Raw genomic sequence first — 23,288 nt, forward strand, 5'->3', positions numbered from 1 at the left:
ACTTCCTTCACAGTCACTCAACACATTCTTAAACTTTCTTAACCCTGTGTAGATTCTCTCTTGTAAATTGACATTTGTTTTATACAAAGAACACTACTCAAACTGAAGTGGATTCTTTTAAAAAAAAAAAAACTTTATTGATATGAGTACACCGTAGCTGTCTTCAGACACACCAAAAGAGGGCATCAGACACCCTCCTTTGTTTCTGGGAATTGAGCTCAGGACCTCCGCAAGAGCAGACAGTGCTCTTAACTGCTGAGCCATCTCTCCAGCCCCTCCCCTGGAGTGGATTCTTGCTTGTTATTCTTGATGCACTCTAAGGCTTAAAGGTCTATCTGGATGTAGGGCAGGTGGACCATGCCACCAGATGGGCATGAGACTGGTGAGGTGGAAGTATGCTCAAACTCTGGGAACCTGGGAGGTCTGAGACAGCAGGAGTAGGGCTGCCCCCTCCCTGCCTCCATGCCCCACCCTGGAGCTTGTAATCATGAACTGTAACTAATGTGGCCATAGGCAGTCAGTCACATAGCACAGCATCTGGAACACCTCTCCATGCTAATGAGACATCTCAATAACCTTAGCCTTCAGCCAATGACTTTCCCTTCCTGGAGTTTCTCACACCCTTCCCCAAAATTACATAATCCCTTGTTCACCCAGAATAAAGCCTATCCACCCCCAATAAAGTAATACAAACAAGCTAAGATCATCTCAGAGAGCTTCTTCATTAAAGACTGCCTCAGAGAAAGCCTTCCCCTAAAGAAGCCATGACACTAAAACTCCTGAAGACCTCTCTCTCCTCCTGCCCCGCTGTCACTCGCTCCAAACCAGACCAAGCTCCTTCCCCTCCCGGACTGTTTGCACCCTTCCAGCCTGGTATGCAGCAGTGTCTGCCCTGTCCTTGACTTCACCTTGTCTTCCCCAAGTCAGTGAATTGGCTGCTGGGCATCCATACCCGTTCCTCTCATAGCTCCCCATGTCGGTGAGTTCTTTGATGCCGGCTTAGGTTTGACTTCTGTGAAAAGGTTTTTCTACATACATTACATTCATAAGGTTTCTCCCCAGAATGAATCAACTCATGTACAATGAGGGATGATTTGTAGCCAAACATTTTTCCACACTGAATGCATTCATAGGGCTTTTCACCTGTGTGGATTCTATGATGCTTGCTGAGGACTAACTTCCACTGAAACGTTTTCCCACATTTGTTGCACTCGTAGGGCTTTTCACCTGTGTGAATTATCTGATGCTTGTTGAGATATGACTTGTTTTGAAAGGCTTTCCTACACTCTTTACACTCATACGGTTTCTCACCTGTGTGAACTTTCTGGTGAGTTTTGAGGTATGACTTATTTTGAAAGGCTTTTCCACATTCTTTACATTCATGTAATTTCTCACTGTTATGTATCCTCTGATGCCTCCTGAGGTCTGACTTTTGGTAAAAGGCTTTTCCACACTCACTGCATGCATAGGGCTTCTCACCTGTGTGAGTTCTGTGATGCATGTTGAAGTATGACCTGTTATGGAAGGTTTTTCCACATTTCTCACATTCATATGGTCTATCACTCTTGTGAGTTCCCTGATGCATTTTGAGGTATGACTTCTTTAGAAAGGCTTTTCCACATTCTATACACTCATATGGTTTCTCCCCAGTATGAGTTCTCTGGTGCGTTTTGAGATACCACTTATGTTGGAAGGCTTTACCACACTCATAACATTCAAAGGGTTTCTCTCCAGTGTGAGTCCTCTCATGTACAATGAGAGCTGACCTTTGTCTGAAGGTTTTATTGCATTCACTACATCCATAGGGCTTTTCTCCTGTGTGTATTCTCTGATGAATAGTAAGGGAAGATTTAGTGCTAAAGGGTTTCTCACACTGGGTACATACGTGGTCTTTTTTCTGGTTATGTGTCCTCTGATGTTCTAGAATGTCTAATTCACTGGGAAAGGGTTTCTTACTTTCAAGGCATTTACAGGATTTTCTCCCTGAGTATGTTGCTTGGGGTTTAGTGAGCTTACCCTTCTTACTAAAAGTTGCCTTCCCGACATTAGCCATGACATCTGACCCAACAGAAAGCGGCTCACACTCACTATGCTTACAAGAAGTCGGTCCCACTTGAAGTCTTTTAGATGGAGTAATTTTTTTCAATAGTTTTCCCTCCTTTGTATCTTTCCTTTCTCTGATATATTCGAAATCCTGCTGTCCAGTTTCAATCTTAGAATGCTGACCCAACTGCTCAGGACATCTGACAGATTTCCCTGCTACACAACAGTCATTATATTGCTCTACAATACACAATCCATGAGGCTCCGAAGGGAGACATCTATTCAGGTATCCATTCAACTCCTCAGGCTTCACTCCTGAACAGTTTCTATTATTTACAACAAAACTTGAAATATTCATGGAGTATAAATAAAAAGTGTCTTCTAATCCATGTGCTTCCTCAGTTACTCTATTGTGGCTGCTGGCAGTAACTTGCCACAAATGTCTCTCTCGACTCTTCTGGTTGGTCTCAATTATGCCATCCACACCGCAGAATACTAAAAAGACAAGCAAACAAACAAACAAAAGTAGTTTCTATGAATTTTGTTTTGTTTTGTTTTTTCAAGACAGGGTTTCTCTGTATAGCCCTGTCCTGAAACTCACTTTGTAGATCAGGCTAGCCTGGAACTCAGAAATCCACCTACCTCTGCCTCCCAAGTGCTGGGATTAAAGGCATGAGTCAACACGCTCGGCTCTATGAATTATTTTTAAGAGTGTTTAATGGGATTCTCATGTTTATGTAAAAAACAATTTCTAGGGCTGGTGAGATGGCTCAGCAGGTAAGAGCACCCGACTGCTCTTCCAAAGGTCCGTAGTTCAAATCCGAGCAACCACTTGGTGGCTCACAACCATCCGTAACAAGATCTGACATCCTCTTCTGGTGTGTCTGAAGACAGCAACAGTGTACTTACATATAATTAATAAATAAATAAATAAATAAATAAATAAATAAATAAATAAATAAACAAACCAATTTCTAGTCTACTAGCACATACTGTTACTAAATTCATGTAAGTATTAGCTTATAAACTTTAGTTTGCTCCTTAATTTACTATACTGAAATACACTGATAAGTTTCCTAGTATTAAAGTATTAGTAAAGTATTGCTTCACAAATGAAGCAATATTTTGTTAAAATATCCACCAATGGCTAGGTATAGTTTTCCACTCAGACAATGGTTACTTTTTTTTAACAAGGTTCTAGTCACATGTATACTTTAATACATGACAGTGATGACCTTTTCTTTCTGCCATTCTCTTTATTCTGGTCTAAAAGAGGCACTAATTTCTAGGACATTCTCTTTGCAGATTGTGAGCAAACTCTGATAGGCTGCTTCCTAGCCAGAAGCCTCCATTATGCTGTGAGTTTGCATCATGTTTGCTGTTTGATTAGAGTTATTAAAAATGACAACAGACTGTGAGAATTTCAAATTTGAAATTTCTTCCTTCCTTTTTTTTTTTGTTTTGTTTTGTTTTTTGTTTTTTGTTTATTTTGAAACAGGGTTTCTCTGTGCAGCCCTGGCTGTCCTGGAACTCACTTTGTAGACCAGGCTGGCCTCGAACTCAGAAATCTGCCTGCCTCTGCCTAATTTCTTCCTTTCTACTTCCACCGGAAACATTGCAGTAATCGAGGCCTCAACTGAACAACATGTCCTGTTTTTTTCTGCACCAAAATAAGTACAAGGAAACTCCTGTTTACTGCTCCAGAAAAACATGTATGCTGTACATCATCTCTAAAACATGTGGCTACTTGTGATAACCATGAGCCTAACATTTGCCTCCAGAGCCGTGATGCACACACCACCATCTAGTAATTCATCAATTCTCAAGGATGCTGTCATGTTTCACAGACTTGACTTCTCTTAATTTCATAAAAAGTGGCTTCTACAGTTCCTATCTTTGTTGCTTTAGAATGAGAGAAGAAAAGTTAAACAAGTGCTACCTTTAAATTACAGCCCTCATCCCAAAAAGGAGAAGCTGAATTCTTCAACTTGAAAACTTGTCTCACTTCTCCTTGGGAAGAAAAGCTCTTGATTCTTTCTCAAGTGGAAACACCCCTGCCCATGGGTCCTCATGATTTCTTCGATCATAGCCTAACTTCTAAATCTGTTTTTGTATTCTCTCATTAACTTCATAAGTGAAATACTCTTTAACTTTAAACACACTCTATTATTCATTATACTCTGGTTCAACATTACATATACTTGTTTGTGACTCCTCAGTATAAATAAACTTATTTGTCTTTTATTAAAATTAATTCTATGATGTAAGGACATTACTTTTACATTTTTATTTATATAAAATATACAAGAACCAGCACTTGAAAGCTGCCTCATTAGAATGTGCTAAAACAAAAACAAGCACATGAAATATGTCTGAAAAAAAAATCCCCATCAGCTTAGAGTGCAAGAAGCAATTGAAGCTATGAAAAAAAGAAGTATCAGGAAAAAAACATCAAATTACAGAAGTAAGCTAATTGGGGGTTTGGGGGAGGGTCTAAGAAATATTTCATCAAATTGCCGGGCGTGGTGGCACACTCCTTTAATCCCAGCACTCGGGAGGCAGAGGCAGGCAGATTTCTGAGTTCAAGGCCAGCCTGGTATACAAAGTGAGTTCCAGGACAGCCAGGGCTACACAGAGAAACTCTGTCTCAAAAAACAAAAAAAACAAAAAAAGAACTATTTCATCAAACTGCAATGCAGGAACACATGTAAGAGAATTCTCCTTGCAGACTACATAACAAACCTGTTTGAGCCCTCAGATATGGAACTTGGGGATAAACTGATGATATGGCCAACCTTTGCTGCACACAGTCTCCCCATCCACAAGTACCGACAACCAACCTGGCAGAGTCTTGTTTGCAGGTTCTTCTGCTGTCCATGGCTCCTCTCCCTGTTCCAATTTAAAGATCAGCTCAGGTTTAGGGATGCATTGCCCTGTTAACAGAAAATGGTATAGGACTTGGAAAATTTTTGCTTATAATGTTCTTTGGAGAAAGATAAAACCAGGTTTTAGGATCTATGTAACTAAAGTGCAAATGTGCACCTTTCCCTAGAGAGCAGTGAACAGTCATACAATTCGTGGCCTAGAACCTTAGCTCTCAACCTTACAAGTGCCCATATATTTCCTGCAGGGTTGGTGCTTGCTCCTGATACTTACCCAGTGACAGCAGGCTATTATATGTCTCCAGCATCACACTCCTGTACAGCATCTTCTGAGCGTCGTTGAGATTCTGCCACTCCTCCCAGGTGAACTTCACAGTGACATCCTCAAAAGACACCAACTCCTGTAATAGCACATTTCTCCTCAATCAATTTACTCTAGGCTTGTAAAAGGGAACCTGAAGACCAGCTTCTTTTTTTTATTTTTTTGTGAAAGGCTCTCATGTGTATTTTACATTATAATATACCTTGCTTATATAGTAGAAAAATTTTTTTTAAGATTTATTTATTTATTATATGTAAGTACACTGTAGCTGTCTTCAGACACACCAGAAGAGGGGTTCAGATCTCATTATGGGTAGTTGTGAGCCACCATGTGGTTGCTGGGATTTGAACTCTGGACCTTCAGAAGAGCAGTCAGTGCTCTTAACCGCTGAGCCATCTCTCCAGCCCAGAAAAAAAATTTTTTAAAACCCATCCTGATGTTATTGATTGATTAATGTACTACCTGATAATATTACAATTAAAACCTTCACTGCTGGTGTAAGAAAACTGAGACCACTGGGGTAACCAGGCCTTACTCAGATAGGGCTGCAAGTGAACATGAACATACCCATGATTCTCTCTGCCTCCTAAGAGTTGGAGGCAGTCTGACTACTGTCATGTTGTATGGGTTGTGCAATAAGAATTCCCACTCTCTTGTATAAATGAATTATATATGTATATATATACCAGCTGTGAATTAATCCAGTGGCTATATTTCTTTACCTTATACTATTTCTCAATAATCACACAGAAGTCATATTTCTTTAAATCTGAACCTCAATAGCTGATGCCGCACTATTCTCTATTCTGTGCAGCCACTGGGTGGTCATCATTTATTTTCAGGCAGAGAATAAATGGTAATAACTGTTTACATAAACTTGACACTGGAGATTCTTGGTCTAAGCAATTCTATGCTGTGTCATGATTGAAACAAGTTATGAGGGCAGAGAGATCTGCACTTGAATAACACAGGGTAAACTTTACACAGTGTACAGAAACATTATGCCTACATTTTCCCCTTTGTCTAATAAAAGGCTCTTTTGTTATAATAATAAACAACATACAGCAGGAACAATTATGAAACTATTATGAAAAATATTAATTAAGAGTTAAATTGAAAAAGTCTGTCTGTATTTGGAAACTCATAAAGTATTTTATTTCATGTCTTACAAAGTGATAAAGACTTAAGTAGCCCAAGAAAATTATCAGCAGAGGCTGAAAAAGAGTCACCTCTGACAGAGAAGAAACTACAGGATCTAGATCATATGCAAAGGTCGCCTGCATCTTAGTTATCCTTCCTTCTACTCATTCTCCTACAGAAATTCTTAAGCAGATGGAAGATTTTAATCTTAGAATGGATATTTTTAGTACACAAACAGAGTAAAAAGTTAAAAACCTACATAGAAAAGGTTTCTGAATTGATTCTAATGGGAAAAATGTGACGTTGTCAACTAGCTGGGATGGTACTATGCTGTGGTACTGAGACTGTGGTACTATGCTGTGGTACTGAGACTGGTACCTTTACTAAGGCTGAGTCTGCCTCACTATGACACAAGATGAATACTGGCAAAGAGCTTACAGTAATTTTTGAAAGAAATTAATAACAAATATCCAAAAAGCAAGTGGCTTCAATTTATAAAAAGAACTAATTGGAGTTTTCCCTTGTATAATAAAAAGAATTCTAATTTCTGTCATGCCTACATCTTACACTGATGCAAATAAATCAGGAAAGGCAAGATATAAGTCAGAAGATATAAGTAAGGTGGTTAAAAGTCCTTATGAATCAGGATAAAATCAGGATTATATGAAATACTTATGGTATAATTACATTTTCAAAAATCTCTTAATATAGTAACTAACTCTAAATATGCCAAAGAGGTTTTTTTTGCATATAGAAACTGCTGAACTTATTCAGGATGATTCCAAGTTAACTTCTCTGTTTTATGGAGAGCCTTCTGGGGTACAGCTTGGCAGGAATTTGACATTGGCCATGACAAGGAGTAAGCTCAGGCAGGAATCTGACATTAGGGCATAATAAGAAAGTAAGTTTTGGCAAGAATCTAACTTTAGGCTATAATAGAGAAGTAGGGTAAGGCAAGAATTTTAGTCTTAGGGTGGAACAGAAGAACTAGGCTTCAGGCAAGATTCTGGACTTGGACGAGGAAGTGGGCTCAAGTATTTTGGTCATTATGACAAGCCCTTTTTAAAACTGGAGTAATTTCGGGACTTGCTGCTTTGTTAGTTCCTTATTGTACTGCTTGCCCAAAATACTTGCATGTAATTAAAATGGTATAAAAAGTGGATTGGGCCGGGCGTGGTCTCCCACACCTTTAATCCCAGCACTTTGGAGACAGAGGCAGGCGGATTTCTGAGTTTGAGGCCAGCCTGGTCTACAGAGTGAATTCCAGGACAGCCAGGGCTACACAGAGAAACCCTGTCTCCAAACCCCCCCACCAAAAATAAAAGTGGATTGGAAAATAAAAATTTGCCTTCAGTCTCAGAATTGACTGGGATCACGCTACAATGTTGTCTAACTGTCTTTTTTTGTTTGTTTGTTTTTCGAGTCAGGGTTTCTCTGTAGTCCTGGCTGTCCTGGAACTCACTCTGTAGACCAGGCTGGCCTTGAACTCAGAAATCTGCCTGCCTCTGCCTCCCCAGTGCTGGGATTAAAGGCATCCGCCACCATGCCCAGCGTCTTTTTTCTTTTTAATCCTCACTCCCGTGCTGGAGAACCTGTTGACTGAGCTGGCTTGGTCACTGTTTATTCAACAAGTGGAACTGATTCTGTCATTATGCATTTATTAGAAGTTATGGCAATTATGGGTATACCTATACAAATTAAAACTGGCAATGCTCCAACATATGTCACTAATAAAGTTCTTTAAAATTTATATATTAATATGTAAAGCATATTAGAGGTATAACAACAATCCTACAGAACAAATAGTCTTTGAAAGGTCCAATTGTACTTTAAAAGAAATGCTTAAGAAACAGAGAGGAGTATCAAAAAATCCCAAAGATAGATTGCAAAATGCTTTATTAACTTGAAATTTCTTAAATGCTAATAAACAAAAAACAATGGCCACTGAAGACACTGGATTATAGGAAAATACTGAATGATATCAGCCTGTTTATTTCAATGATATATTAACCTCAAAATGGAGAGCAAGGAGCTGTGCATACATTCATACAGGAGAAGAAAAATTATGGATTCCACCCAAACTGATAAAAAAATCAGATTTGATAGAGGAAGACCCCATGATGATCTTGACTACAGATAGGAAAAAAGAAATCAAGAAGATCAAACAGAATTGCTAACATGATTTCCTGATCCCTCTACATGGGTCAGTCCTCAAACTGGCAGAGACATAAAAATGTCTCTAACGAGAACGTCAGATAGACATAGTCAATGGATCTTATTGGCTACAGAGTATTCAAGATTTATCATTCCATCCTTTCATATGGCATGAATGAAGATTTATATTGCAGTTTGGTTATATGATCAAACTAGCTCATAAACAAAGACAGTTGTCTTTTACCTGCTCAAACAAGGAACAGGAAATCATCTTTAGCCTGGCCTGGTAGCGCACACCTTTAATCCCAGCGCTCATGAGGCAGAGGCAGGCAGATTTCTTTTTTTTAAAGTGATGATGTGGCTGCAGAGGCGGGATAGCAGCTAAGAGCCTGGCCCTAGGCACGAGCACTCCTTTTTTTTTTTTTTTTTTTTTTTCGAGACAGGGTTTCTCTGTGTAGCCCAGCTGTCCTGGAACTCACTCTAGACCAGGCCGGCCTCGAACTCAGAGATCCGCCTGCCTTTGCCTCCCAAGTGCTGGGATTAAAGGCGTGGGCCACCACGCCCGTTGGCAGGCAGATTTCTTAATTCAAGGCCAGCCTAGTCTACAAAGTGAATTCCAAGACATCCAGGGATACACAGAGAAACCCTGTCTTGAAACCACCCACCCATCCACCCCCACCCCCCCCCAAAAAAAAGAAAATCATCTTTAACTGATCTGTGCACATTGCACATTCCATACATTGTATTAATATAGAAATATATATTACCTCTAAAAGCTTTAGGTTCATAGGAAAAAACAACCAATAATACAGTCCTGACAGGATTCACCCTCAAGGTTGCTGAGATGCTGAGACTTACTATTCCACCTCCCTGCCTGAGCCTACCTCAACTACATCAAAACTGGTTTCCTCTAAAGACTTGCTTCTGGAACAACTTCTATCAAGCTATCTCACTTGGTCCAGTCTTTCAGACTGTTCGAATTGGAACTTCATTTAAGCCTGCACTTTCTCAGCATAGAGAGACTGGACAACAAATGTTACAGCTAGCTTGCTTTCTTTTTTTTCTTTCTTTTATTATTATTATTATTTTTTTTTATTTTTTTATTTTTTGGTTTTTCGAGACAGGGTTTCTCTGTATAACCCTGGCTGTCCTGGAACTCACTCTGTAGACCAGGCTGCCCTCAAATTTAGAAATCGGCCTGCCTCTGCCTCCTGAGTGCTGGGATTAAAGGAGTGTGCCACCACACCCAGCACTAGCTTTCTTAATACTAAACATTTTTTTTTAATTGTCTTGGGCCTCCCAAAACAGATTCTACATCTAAAATCAACTGGGAACAATTATAAGCGAACTTTATCACCCATTCCCAAGAAGTAGGGTAAAGGAATTTTTGCTATTCAATAGATCAATAGATGTCAGATGTTTGTTGTCTTTTAAAGGGGGATGGTTACAAATAATTATGTTCTTGGACAGGGAGGAGACAAAATAGTAAGGTTAGATTCAGGGATTTCTTTTTCCTCTCTCTCTCTCTCTCTCAGGTAAGGGAAAGGAGGTTGAAAAGAAAAGGGGGAATTTAGAATTATTATAAGAAGTAAGAGCCGGGCGTGGTACTCCACGCCTTTAATCCCAGCACTCCGGAGGCAGAAGCAGGCTGATTTCTGAGTTCGAGGCCAGCCTGGTCTACAAAGGGAGTTCCAGGACAGCCAGGGCTATACAGAGAAACCCTGTCCCAAAAAACAAACAAACAAAAGTGTTGATCTACATGGGGCTGGAGAGATGGCTCAGTGGTTAAGAGCACTGACTGCTCTTCCAAAGGTCCTGAGTTCAAATCCCAGCAAGGACATGTGTAAGACCCCCTTTCGGGGACCCATCACTCTAGTCTCCGGAGAGAGAGTGCACCCAAAGAAACACGAGAATTCTTCTTGCTGTAAACACACGAGGTAGTTTAATGACAGAGCTCCAGGTCAAAACTTATCTCATGCAGGAGACAGTGGATTCGACCCCAGAGGCTCGAAAGCTAGGGGTTTTTATGGGGTAAAGGGCTTAGAGGTGGGGAATTAAGCATAGTGACACACTATTGGCTTATTCAAACATCAGCAAAAGAATATGTGCAGGTCAGGGTGTCAGGGTTCTGTGAGTTGTTGACTCAGTGCAGATGTTATGTCCTCATATTCCTCTTTATCTTTATCTTTATGGTCAAGCTGTTCCCAGGAATGCTCAGGTTTGTTTTTCTTTGTTCTCAGCCCCAGGCAGCCTCTAGGCTCACAAACAGCCAGCAATTTCTGAGTACTTTATATGACTTACAGGTCTTGAAATTTCATCTTTCTTTCACATGGTGGCTCACAACCATCTGTAATGAGATCTGATGCCCTCTTCTGGAGTGTCTGAAGACAGCAGCTACAGTGTACTTACATATAATAAATAAATAAATCTTAAATAAAAAAAATAAAAAAAAATAAAAGAAGTAAGAGGGCTGGAGAGATGGCTCAGTGGTTAAGAGCACCAACTGCTCTTCCAGAGGTCCTAAGTTCAATTCCCAGCAACCACATGGTAGCTCATAACCATCTGTATGGGATCTGATGCTCTCTTCTGGAGTGTCTGGAGAGAGCAATGGTAGACTCATATACATAAAATCAATAAATAAATCTTTAAAAAAGTTAGATATATAAGGGTAGATTCAGCTTCTGAGAGAAGACCATTGTGTTTAAGTGAAGTTTAAGTCTTGTTTGTTATGCAGTTCTTACTCATAACATGTCATGGTACCTCTTTCTGTAGTGAAACCTGACCAGTGAGTTGCCAGCCTGCCTGTGAAGATCCTGCAGCAGGAGTGCATGTGAGTGGTGCTCTGTTTTGTTTTCTGCTGAGCTTACTGTCATTGGTCTAGTCTATGATGATCCTTTCCCGAACCTGAATTCCTGTTGAAAAACTATAATTATGGATCTGGCTTGTGAGATGGACCATTACAGAGGACTATTGTGTTCTTCTTTAATGTTAACAGTAATGTGATGCCTGTGGGGTTTTTTTTTTTTTTTGTCTTTATATTTTAGGGGCGGTGACACAAGACTTCTTGCGAATGAACACTAGATATGGTAACTATCCAGAAAAGGCAGAGACAAGAAGAAAATGCAGTCTTAGTACTGGGATGTTTGACATGGGGTCTATCTACACATCTCTAGCTGTCCCTATGTAGTGATTGGGACAGCATCTGGTATGGCCTGCAGAGTTGATTCCTGTATGTTTTTTTGTGGGCTGTATGTAAATGGATTGCTTTGACAATCCATTTGACCGTGTTCTCTGCTGTGACAGTCATGGGTGAGCTGATGACAGACACAGGTGTACAGACTGAGTAGAGTGAATGCAATCCTGACTATAAAGCAGCAGTTCACTATTTTTGTGATTGTAACATTGGTTCTGAGCCATTTCCTTATTCATCTGACAGTGGTTGCTTGGGAGTGCTGCAATAAACATTCAGTTGCAAATATTTCTTCAGTTTTTTTTTTTTTTTTTTTTTTTGGTTTTTGGAGACAGGGTTTCTCTGTGTAGCCCTGGCTGTCCTGGAACTCACTTTGTAGACCAGGCTGGCCTCGAACTCAGAAATCTGCCTGCCTCTGCCTCCCGAGTGCTGGGATTAAAGGCGTGCGCCACCACTCCGGGCCAGTTTTTTTTTTTTTTTTTAATGCTGAAAAAAAATAAGTTTATTATAATTTATTTTATTTGACAATCTAGGAAGTTCGGGGCCATCAGCAGTTCCAGTGCAATTTGGGATGCAATTGGGAATTCAGGAATTTCAATGGAGCTGTTAGTATAGGGGACCTTATAGGTCAAATTCATGCACACTTTCAATAGCACATGTGAGGGGATCGCTCTAATATTGACCTCATTGGTTCCATTCTCAGCAAACTAACCTGGATGGCTCCACATGGTCTGTATTGTTCCTGATGTTAATGCATGTTCTCTTTTTACAATAAATTCATGACCATTAGAAGACAATGCATCAGGGCCTTCACAGCCGCTGTAGGTTTTCTCCAGTCCATCCATTATGTTCTTATAAGATCCTGTTTGATCCCAGAGTAACTTTAGTAGTTTCCTGTCCAGGCCTAGACTCGGCCTGCTTATAACTTGCCTCCGAGGAAGTGCTTTTCAGGTTTTTTGTGTCAGCAGATTGATTAACCAGAGTGTCCTTTTACATGTTCCCACTTGAAAGTGATTAGCCTTATAATTCAGGATATAACGTTGCGATGTACTGAACTAAGACCAAGTTGGTACAGTTCCTCCATTCCATCCTCTTCCTAAGTAAATGCTCTAATACCTATGATGCTTCTGACTAGTGTCATGACTCAAATGTGATACCCACTGAAACATAAGGGAACCAATGAGATAACCTTTCTACCTTAGAGGAAGGAAAACCCGTCTTACCTTAACCCTCCTCAGTGGTGACTTTTCCTTGTCCTCTTCTGAAGTTGTACCGTCACCAAATTTAGCTAACAGTAGGGGAACACAGAGTAACAGTCAGCTCAGGGCACTGCTTATTATTTACTTGATGTGGGTAAAAGTGCATGGACTTAGTATATGTAACTAAATGTAGGAAACGAGGTAGTTGGGATAAAGCTGAACTGTCTTCTGGGAAGGGAAATGGAGGCAAAGAAAGGATTTGGAGGGAACTTGTTGGGAACAAGCAAAAGAAACTTGTCCCAAGTACTGTCATTTTTTTCAGAACATGATTTTTCTTAAGCACAACTCCCATTATTCATCCTTTGTTCTCTAACACATAATGGCTGTTTCTAACTACAGAATAACAAGTGGATTTGATTGGTTAGACTGTAAAACCTCTATTCTGTATCACTTTACATAGGTCAACCTCATAAGGAAAACCTTTATTCCTAAATCCTTATTGGTAGAAAATGTAACAAAAACTTGGCACAGATGCTCTTCATTTGCAAGCTTAAATACTCTGATATTCTGGCTTCAGGGACACAGTTCCACTCCCAAGTCTGTTCTGTGTCCCTGATCAATGAATAGGAGCTTGAGTACAAAAAGTATTTTTCATCAGCATTGACCTGGTTTTTGAGTTGTGATGGATCTAAGCAGACCCTATAGTAAAATGAGGAAAAGAATTTGCTCTCTAGGAAATGATAATCTAAAGCAATTTGAAAGAATCTGTTACATAATGTAACAATGAAATAAAACTTTCAAAAACTTTTTTTAAATATTTCTTCTATTTGGGAGGCTCAGTAACTGACTGTCCATCCAGCAGAGGTAAACCTTTTGTGCCCAGTTGTTTCAGTAAACCATATAGGTTCTAGGTTCAAATTCCTGTCTTCAGTCTTTACAGCAAGTGCCTTACTTTTGAACTATCTCACTGGTTCCATAAAACAGATAACAGTTCCTGAGATGACTTTTGGGCACAGGATAATCACTATTCCCTCTTCAGCCTCTGCTGCCCACCTCTGTTCATAGAGTAAAGGTCTAACCCAGATGGCCTAATGATACTGCATATTCTGGCATGCTTTTCTTGAGAAAGTTTCTTTTCTGTTCTCTTCCAGTGATCTTGTCAGTCTCATGAGCTTTGTGAAGAAGAAACATTTAGTGAATACAGAAAGACTTAAGATATACCCCAGGCCGAGGCTGGAGACATGGCTGGGAGTTAGGTCACACTGGGTGAACAAGTTTGCAGCATCAACAATAATGCAACAGTTGAAAGGGAGTACAGATGCTTCCATGGTTGGCAGACATATAGTCCAGAGACAACATGACAACCAAGAAAAATGAGAAGTGGCTGGAGAAGGATGGTGTAAGAGGTAATAAGAGGGAAGACTGCAAAGGTGGGACTGGAAGCTGAATCCTGTATCTCTGACTCAGGGTTCAGAAGCAGATAGACACTATAAAGATACATCTTATTTAAAAAGGCCGAAACCAACTGTGGAATGGGAGAATCTGAGAAAAGCAAACATACTTCTGAGGAGCCTAGGCTGTGAACCTACGAAAAGTTATAGTGAAGCTACTAAGAGGACAGAGATTCCTTAGATTATAATCTCATGTTCCCAGAAAAGATGGGGCAGTCAGACCACTTCAACAATGAGAGACTGGAGTAGTGACAGCACAGAGGAAAAAAATATCCTATGGCAAGACGGCTTCCTGAAGATCTGATCTCCAAGACTTGGCATTTTTTATCCTGAGGAACATTGGCAGTATGTTAGGAGAACACATAAACCCAGTCTCTGCATCTTGGAGGCTAAAACAAGGATGCCTCTAAAAGCCCCAAGAACAGGCCAGTTGAATACATTTCCTCAGGCATTAAGTCAAAAGGTCTGAGATGAATGTCGGCCTCTCACCTCCCTTGACTCAATCACTTAGAATGCTAGTCAAATTAAGGAGCATAGGCTGGTACAAGCTAAAGACATACATTAGGTCTTTGTCAGGGCATTGCTAGTGTTGCAGGGAGGTCATGGTAGAGAACCCTGTTAGCTATTTGTCAGTCTAATCTGTGGTTGTCCTTTAAAGTGGGACTAAATGGTCACAAGGGGACCAAGAATGCATTACTACTACAATTTTTTTTTTCCCAAGATACCACAGGAACAGGATCTACATCCTACATCATTGCGATCACAGCGAAGGCCTTTATAGGTCATTTGAGTGCTCAGGAGAGGATTGTATCTTACCATCAATACTGGTTTACCCTAAGATAAAAACCCAAAGGGACCATAACAATTTGTATGTGGTGACATTTTATCTCAGTTGGATCTTTTCGAAATCTTATCTCAATTGGATAAGATCAAGAAATCCTGGTTATGTCTGTGGAGCATGTTTATCTTGTGGTGATAAACTGAGGTAGCAAACGGTGCCACTGTTAATGCCACCATTCTTTATGCTGACATCCTTGACTGTCCAAGAAGGTAAGCTGGACATGAGCACTCTGTTTCTTTCCTCCTGTTGCACTGAATCTCTGCCTGAAACCCCTACATCTATGGTTCTCAGCAAGTATGCACTCCATACTCAAACTGCAGTGCTGAAACAGACATTCCTTTTCACTACAAACTGGGAAAGTGCCTTTGGCACAGCTTCCATGGAGATCTGTCAACCACAGTGGCAGGCTCAGCCATTTGGCATAAACTGACATACTGAAAAGTGCTAAGTAAGAAAGACTGCCTTCAAATGACAGAGCCAGAAGCAAATAATATACAACCTGACAGGGATCACCTTGATGCTGTTGAAAGAAAAAGAAACCCACAGAAACCTCCTACCCCTCCTGCCATTCCCTTGTTTCTATTGTTCGTTCCCATTTCTTTAAGCCTCCCAAGCACAGGGTGTAACACACCACTCCAGGGACCCACTGCCAAGGGGTCAGACCAGAAATTCTGTGATCTAATTTCAAGTCTGTCTTCATTCTCAACACTTTTGATAATCACAGGGTCACTCTTGAGACAGTTGACATTCAATCCATCCACATTACAGTTGTCTGTGAACAGGTAATAGAGAGGATGGCTCAAATGTTCCTGTCTGCAGCAGGTGAAGTGACAGTGACACAGACAGGACTGAGCTCATTTTTCCCTCACTCATTACTCAATGAGAACAAGTGGCAAAATTTAAATCTGTTTTCAAATTCTGTGGTTGAATTTAACCTAATGAAGTATGCAAATTAACGTCATCTACAGAAGAAAATGTTTCTATGCTGGTCACATTTTTTTCCTTGTATCATACCTTATCATCTACAACAACTGGATATAATTTAATAAAGTTATTCTATTTCCCCAGTACCTTTTGTTTCGTTTTGTGGTGTTTGTGTGGATGAGCAAGTTGGGGCTTGATGTTCTTCCATATCCACAGTAACAGCAGCATTCCGGTGACGGATATTTCTTATGATTGTAAATACTTGGAATACATTAACAGAGATAAGTTGTGTCAGCTTCATTGAAAATGCAAACAAACAAACAAACAAAAAACAACAAACAAGCAAAAACCAAATAAAAAAACCAGAGAAAACCAGTAATGTGTCTATGTTTGCATGTTCCATCTCATGACCATTCCTCAGGCACCATCATCGGAGTTACAGTGGTGCTTTTGAAAGATCACTCAGTCTTGCACACCAGCATGCATTACACTGAAGGTGTAGGTAAGTCATAACTTCATGTAGGTGTGACAGTGTACAGAGAAGAGAACCAGGTCTCTGTTATGTTGGTACTGTACCTTGTAAACAGAATCCATATCACTCTTAGAGCAACATAAAAACTGAAATTTATCGACTCTCAGTTCTGAGTGATGGATGTTCACTACAGTGCTATATACTTGATACCCTATGAATCTTAGTTCAAAACAAAATTGTATATGGATATACAATTACACACACACACACACACACACACACACACACACACACACACAGCTAGCCCTCAAGGAAAGCACATAGAATTGCTTTGTTGTGTCTATTAAATGTCAGAACACTTACCAACATATGAATGCATCCAGGAAGCATGAGGTTTCAGTTGGTTACACATGGGCAACAGAGAATGTATTTATTTTCCCTATTTACCTAAGAAGCTATAAGCGGTCCCTATTGTAGAAGAAATATGTGGTCTTCCTCTAAGAACTTCAACCTTTCAGTGAGTGATTTCTTGAGCAGAGGACCACATTAAGGTATTTTCTAAAAAAATGCTCAGTTTCAAAGTTATCCAAGACCAAGTTGTCACACGATGGACTGAACAGAAACTTCCCTTCAACTAGCCAAGCTTGGACATGTCCTCATCATGAACTGACAATAACAGCAGCCTGGTACATTGGTAATATAATAGGCAGTGTGTGTTCACATCACTTTGTAGGTCACATCCTCACTGCCCATCTGTATGGCCTTTCTTAGTTTCTGCTTAGATATTTGTACTGCCTCCCAGGCAGTGAGAGTGCACCATACCTGGTCATGTCTCCCTTACCAGTCTGACCTTCTCTATTTTTAAATTTTTTTTTCGGGAAAGGTGTCTATTCTAGTCTAGCATGTAATTCACTCTACAGAAAAGAATGAACTCAAGCTTGTGTCTCTCATTCCTTCACTTCTCTAAGATAAGTATTAATAGGATGATGCTATCCTGAGAACATTTTATATAGAACTAGGATACAGACTTTGGGTCCTGGACATCCTAATCATGTACTGACACTGATACAACTGGGCTAGTTCATATTCTCACACTAGTTTCCATTAATCAAGCCACAGTGTAGAAGAGTGCTAACACTATAGATGAATTATGCAGAAAACACTTGAAATAATGATATTGAGTCATGTAGTTTGCTGCTGAATAGATCAGTATTCACACTTAAATTATGGAGGCTGACCACTACTGAGAGGAAAGTCTCTTGGAGCATATAATGTACCTCACTTTTGTATGTGTATTCCATGGATGTGGTAGTCGACTCCTTTTATAACAGTACACTGTACTCAGAGGCAGATGGAACTATGTGAGTTCCAGGCCATGAAGATAGATTTATAGATAGATAGATCGATAGATAGATAGATAGACAAATAGACAGACAGATGGATAATCAGTTTCAGGAGAGTCATGGATACACATTAACCCTGTCTCAAAAAGAAAAACAAACAAACAAACAAATCCAAAACAAAATATCCTATATTCTTTTTAAAAAATTAGATAACACAGAGCAGTATCTAGGTGGTGACCAGAGTCCTTAGTGAATACTTTGCCTTAGTTGCCTTCTTCTCTGTGTTCATGCTAAATATTGTCAACCCGTTAAAGCTTTTCACCAGGTTTTACTAGAAGGAACCAACCAAGTCTAGCATGAACTCAGTTCACATACATGTAGCCAATTTCAATGTAGCACAGAGCCATAATCTGCACAAAACCATGGGCTTTTCTTTCATCCTTGATAAAGTCTGTAGGCAGGTGAATTACACTGCCCAGGTATTCTGAGCACTGCGATAGTCACAGCAGTCTTTGGGATTCCTGTAGTATTGAGTTATTACAGGCAGATGTTGGAAAACTGGAAGTTCTTCCCTGTTTTTATTTTTAATGCCCTCTGTTGTGTTAAATCTAATGCTGCACTGCATATCTAAAGATCTCCATCATTTATTCTGAATCTTGGTTTATTCATCTGTCTAGAAAAATACAAATCAACCCACCACATGTGACTGTGGCAAACTTTAAACACATAAGTAAATTGTCTATTCTGATTTTTTTCAAAACATTTTCCCTGGAAATTGAGTTGAGTAACTTGGATATCTGTGTAGATAAGATAGGTTTAGATGCAGCCTCGTGCACAAAACACCAAACTAAAGAGGTCACAGCTGGAAGCAGCAGCTGTACACACAGGGCTACAATTTCTCACTGCAGGCACCACTTTTTTTTTTTTTTTTTAGAACAAACATCTGATTTTTTCAATCAACACATGCCAATTTGCTCACTGTGGTGCAACCAGACAAAAGACATCCAGTATTAACACAATTCATATCTAACACATGTCTTCACTGACTGCAGGATACATACTGTTCCGGCGTTTTCTGGAGCCCACCTGTAACATACAGGAAAGAAAACGCTTAAGAGACTTAGATGATGCTGAATCCTGTGTGTACCATGCTCTGGTTCACCTCTTGACAGGACATAATTGTACCACGTTTGGCGAGCTGATCTAATCTCTTACTAATCTACTGACTCTTACTGACTATCAGAGACTCAGGGGAAATGTTCCGTATTAGTATACTATGTGATACTGACACAGAATACCTCAAGATGCCTACTTTGTGACAAAAACTAGAGTGTTTCCCATGTTTACTGACTAAATGCCACATCAGGAACCTTATGTGTTGGCTTCTACTGAAGGTTAGCTGAGTTACATTACAATATGGTGAACCTAAAACCTATTTAGTGATACTAACCCCTTTTGTGAAGAAATCCAATAATTTGCATGCATCCTATGTCTTAACTTCTTGGCAAGTGAACATGCCATGCTAGGACATATGATGCTTCCCCTACACCCATCTTTGGGGAAGATAATCAGATTCAACCTAAACCACAGGCTCTAGAAGCCATAAACGGAGTAAATGCTTATATAAACATTCAAGTCTACATGAATGATATGCCTACCACCTTCTGTGTGAAATTTACATACTGGTATCGAAGGCAGAATATTATTGTCCAGAAGACAGTCTGCCCTGACTCAAAGTCACTACCTGATACAGTTCTGTTAAATCACCAACCTGATATAATTACGTTTCCTTCTCTTCCTAAATAAAATATTTCATACATGAAACACTTAATCAACTCTACTTTTTCAAGTGTGCTATACTCATAAAAACATGAGGGAATCATTAAAGTAATTTTCTCTTATATAAAGGAAGAGGGTTTCTTACGGTCAATGAGGATTTGGTACACGGACGGTCATCAGTTGAGAAGGGTGTAACAGTAGATTGTTGAGGTAAAACTAGAGGGACAGAAAGTAACTGTCAGCTCATGGCACCATTCATTTACACAAGCAATTTTGACATCGATAAAAGTGTACTGGGTCAGTACATGTGATTAGATTTAGTTAGGCTACTTACTACTGGGCTGTCTTTCCTGATGGTGAGTATAGGCAAAGATTAGAAAACTAAAAAGCTTTTTTTTTTCTTTTTTTTTCTTTTGCTTTCTAGAGGACTTGATCATAAAGCAACATAAGAGTCTATGTTTTAATATGTAACTACCTAGTGCATGTATTCAGTTTGGGAGGGAGTACATCTGAGGGTAACTGTTGGTATCTAGTTTCTGCCTTCCATTATTTGGGGTTCTGGGGTTAGAATCAGAATATCAGATGCAATGACAAGCACGTATACTATCAAGACATCTCACTCTTCTCATTAAAATAAATGTCACGATAAAACCACATATGATCATCATTTCCTTTAAGCATTTTGAAGCCCCAAGGAACTGAAAAATCTCTTTAGGCTGGCCTCGAACTCAGAAATCCGCCTGCCTCTGCCTCCCGAGTGCTGGGATTAAAGGTGTGTGCCACCACGCCCGGCTGAAGAATCTCTTCATCACATCTCACAAGCATATTTCAACCTCCATCAGTTGACACATTCTGATTCTGCATTCATCAGGAAGAACACAGAATTTGAGCTTTTTAACACATACATTTTACTGGGGAAGTGAACTTAGTATAAGGGACATGATGTAACTATATTGATCCATTCATCCTTTGACATTCACTGATTTACTGACTCCTGGAAAACAATAATAAGTACCCTGTGCCTTGTTTCTCCTTTTGTGCTCCTGTGCTTTGTAGCATCCAGATGAAAAAGAACAGTGATAAGGAAGAGGAGCGTCTGGATCGTGCTGGCCATTCAAGTCCTTTAACTCAGCTCCATGTGAGAGATGCTCCAAGGGTAAAGGGGCCTCTAAAAACCGGGTAGATATTCTGAGTACTTATGCGTCCCTCTCCCAGGGTGTGTGGCTCACAAGGTCTCTGCACTTTTGAGGGCAACATTTGCATTTCCACCAGATATCAATTAAAGATCTCCCTATTTGTAGTTGGCTTTAGGCCAGGTGTGAGGATAAGGATCCCAGTCCTAAGCATCTGTGAGCTGAGGAGAAGTGCTGGTACTTCCTTGCAATGACTAGGTTGAAATGTGACAGTGATGTAGCAGCATCTGTCCTGTGATAAAGTGACCATGGATTTGATGTCATAAAGTAGATAATGCCTAGGACTTTTGCAGAGTTGAGATACCCTGACTGTACACTGGAAACCTACCATCTTGGTTAATTAGCTTTTCACAAATATGAACCTCTTTATATTTAGGTTTTGCCCAATTCATCAAGTAAGCTATAGCCCTCTGATGGAGTGTCAGGATAAATAAACCACATCACACGTGAAAACAGCAGTAAGAGTTAATACAGCTTTTCAGCACCATGTTTCTACACGCACAGAAGAACGATTACCTCTGCATACTATTCTTTTTGTTCACCATATAGGAACACTATGCTCACGGATTACTGTCAATAGTTCTGACTCTCTAGTTACTTCACCAGTCTAATTCATCTGATTCTCTACTTCATTTGTTGAAATAGGGATCAGTCATTCAGAACAAAATAATCAACTTATTGGGTGATACCTAACTCCAAAGAGTTGTGGGTCATAATGTTACTTATTTGGGATATCTACAATTCAGGATAAATTATGTATTTAAATTTTCAATATGGAGTAGGTACACACTCTAAACCTTCACATATATGGAAAAGACATACCTACATTTTAGTGAATAAAGTATAGCTAGTAAGAAAATGACAGGGAATGTTTGTTAAAAATGAAAATAGGCACACATTATAGTGGGAGATTTATATCATAATTTATCCCCACCACTGTGAAGCCAATCCAATTTTCTGAGGGTAATAATTTCAATACAGAGAACCGTAGTTATTTCTCGGTATGTTTATGATATAGTGTTACAGTATTTATATACAGGAATGTCTATGAAGCACAATCTTGATGGAGGAAATACAAACATATACAGACATATATGTATATACAAACACATTAAATTCTAAAGTCAAAATACTTTGTAGACTAAAATATAATATATAACAAAACATAATTCTAAAGCCAGGTGTGGTGGCACATGCCCTTAATCCTAGCACTCGGGAGGCAGAGGTTGGCATATTTCTGAGTTCGATGCCAGCCTGGTCTATAAAGTGAGTTCTAGGATCGCCAAGGCTACACAGAGAAACCATGTCTCAAAAATAAACAAACAAACAAACAAACAAACAAACATAATTCCAATAATACAGCAGTTGTAAGTATTTACACAAAATATTTTGAGAAATATTAACCAGTCTAGTTGAAGCAAAAGCACTAATTGGCTAGTAATATCATACCTCTGGTGTCACAACAGTTCACCATTATACTCAAATTCCAATACTATTATCCCTCTGTAGTTATAGACGTGTACTTTGAACAAAGTCTCAAAGTATACTGGCACTCAGCACTCAAGCCTGAACATAACTAGGTACGGGTCAACCATAAGTCACAGAGCTTGCATAGTGAACTCATAATCATACCATGACAGCCAACATCTGCTACTTAGGCAAGTCTGCTCATACAAGTTCAGGACTACAGTGTGGGTCATTATAAATGCCAATGTTCTTGATCTAAGAACGATCAACTACAAAGTTATTTTTCTCTCATCTGCTTACATGGTTCTAAAGAACCCTGTTTAAATGCCTATTTCACAGAGGTCTTTTTCAATCACTCTCTCACACATCAAAATGTGAGCTGTCAGCTACTGCTCCAGTGCCATTTTTGCCTGTCTGCTGCCTTGCTCCCTGCTATGATGGCCATGGATTCTAACTCCCTGAAACTTTATCCTCTAAGTTAAATATTTTCTTTAACAAGTTGAGTTGATCATGGTGTTTTATCACAAAAAATAGAAAAGTAACTAAGACAGCCCCTACCCAGTCATGTTTGTCTAATAGTTCAATTAAAGACATAATTAATGTAGAAAAATTAATTGGAGGTTTCTACCCCACTTTTGATTATTTACCTCCCAAATAAAGACACAAAACTTTTAAATTTATAATAAGCCTTAAAAGCACTAGTGCTGGGCAGATATCCACCCTTTATGCTAGTCAGTCTACTTTCCAGTCAATGACCCTCAGGGACAACTTGCCATGTTTCTCATGGCCCACTCCTTTCCAAATGTCTGGCCCTCATTGCCGTGTTCTCACTTTCCACCTACCCCTTGCATCTTCTTCCTTCCTTTTCTCTTTTCTCTCCTGGTATTC

The 23,288-nt window shown here is 39.6% G+C and overlaps 1 protein-coding gene, 1 non-coding gene and 1 pseudogene across 3 annotated transcripts; 1 reads left to right on the forward strand and 2 right to left on the reverse strand.

Moving 5' to 3' along the window:
• Window positions 1-116: 116 nt before the first annotated feature.
• LOC147002109 (uncharacterized) lies at window positions 117-22,955 on the reverse strand. 2 transcript variants are annotated; one of them, XM_085827864.1, is made up of 8 exons: window positions 22,383-22,955; window positions 19,886-19,956; window positions 19,023-19,047; window positions 16,294-16,407; window positions 12,955-13,019; window positions 5,200-5,326; window positions 4,884-4,976; window positions 117-2,538 (listed from the first exon to the last, which is right to left on the reverse strand). In XM_085827864.1, exons 1-8 carry the CDS (start codon window positions 22,405-22,407, stop codon window positions 962-964), a joined length of 2,097 nt encoding a protein of 698 aa, XP_085683990.1. In that variant the 5' UTR covers window positions 22,408-22,955; the 3' UTR covers window positions 117-961. The 2 variants fall into 2 exon arrangements, with proteins under 2 accessions (XP_085683990.1, XP_085683991.1); XM_085827865.1 differs by lacking the exons at window positions 19,023-19,047; window positions 22,383-22,955 and adding an exon at window positions 20,756-20,997.
• LOC147002110 (small nucleolar RNA SNORD50) lies at window positions 11,421-11,492 on the forward strand. The gene has a single exon (XR_015044582.1). It is a non-coding gene; the product is annotated as a small nucleolar RNA SNORD50 (small nucleolar RNA).
• On the reverse strand, window positions 12,244-12,576 carry LOC147002111 (elongin-C pseudogene; annotated as a pseudogene).
• Window positions 22,956-23,288: the final 333 nt, after the last annotated feature.

This window comes from Mus caroli, unplaced genomic scaffold, assembly GCF_978045245.1.
Source record: "Mus caroli unplaced genomic scaffold, Mus_caroli_1 scaffold_11, whole genome shotgun sequence".
NCBI lineage: Eukaryota > Metazoa > Chordata > Mammalia > Rodentia > Muridae > Mus > Mus caroli.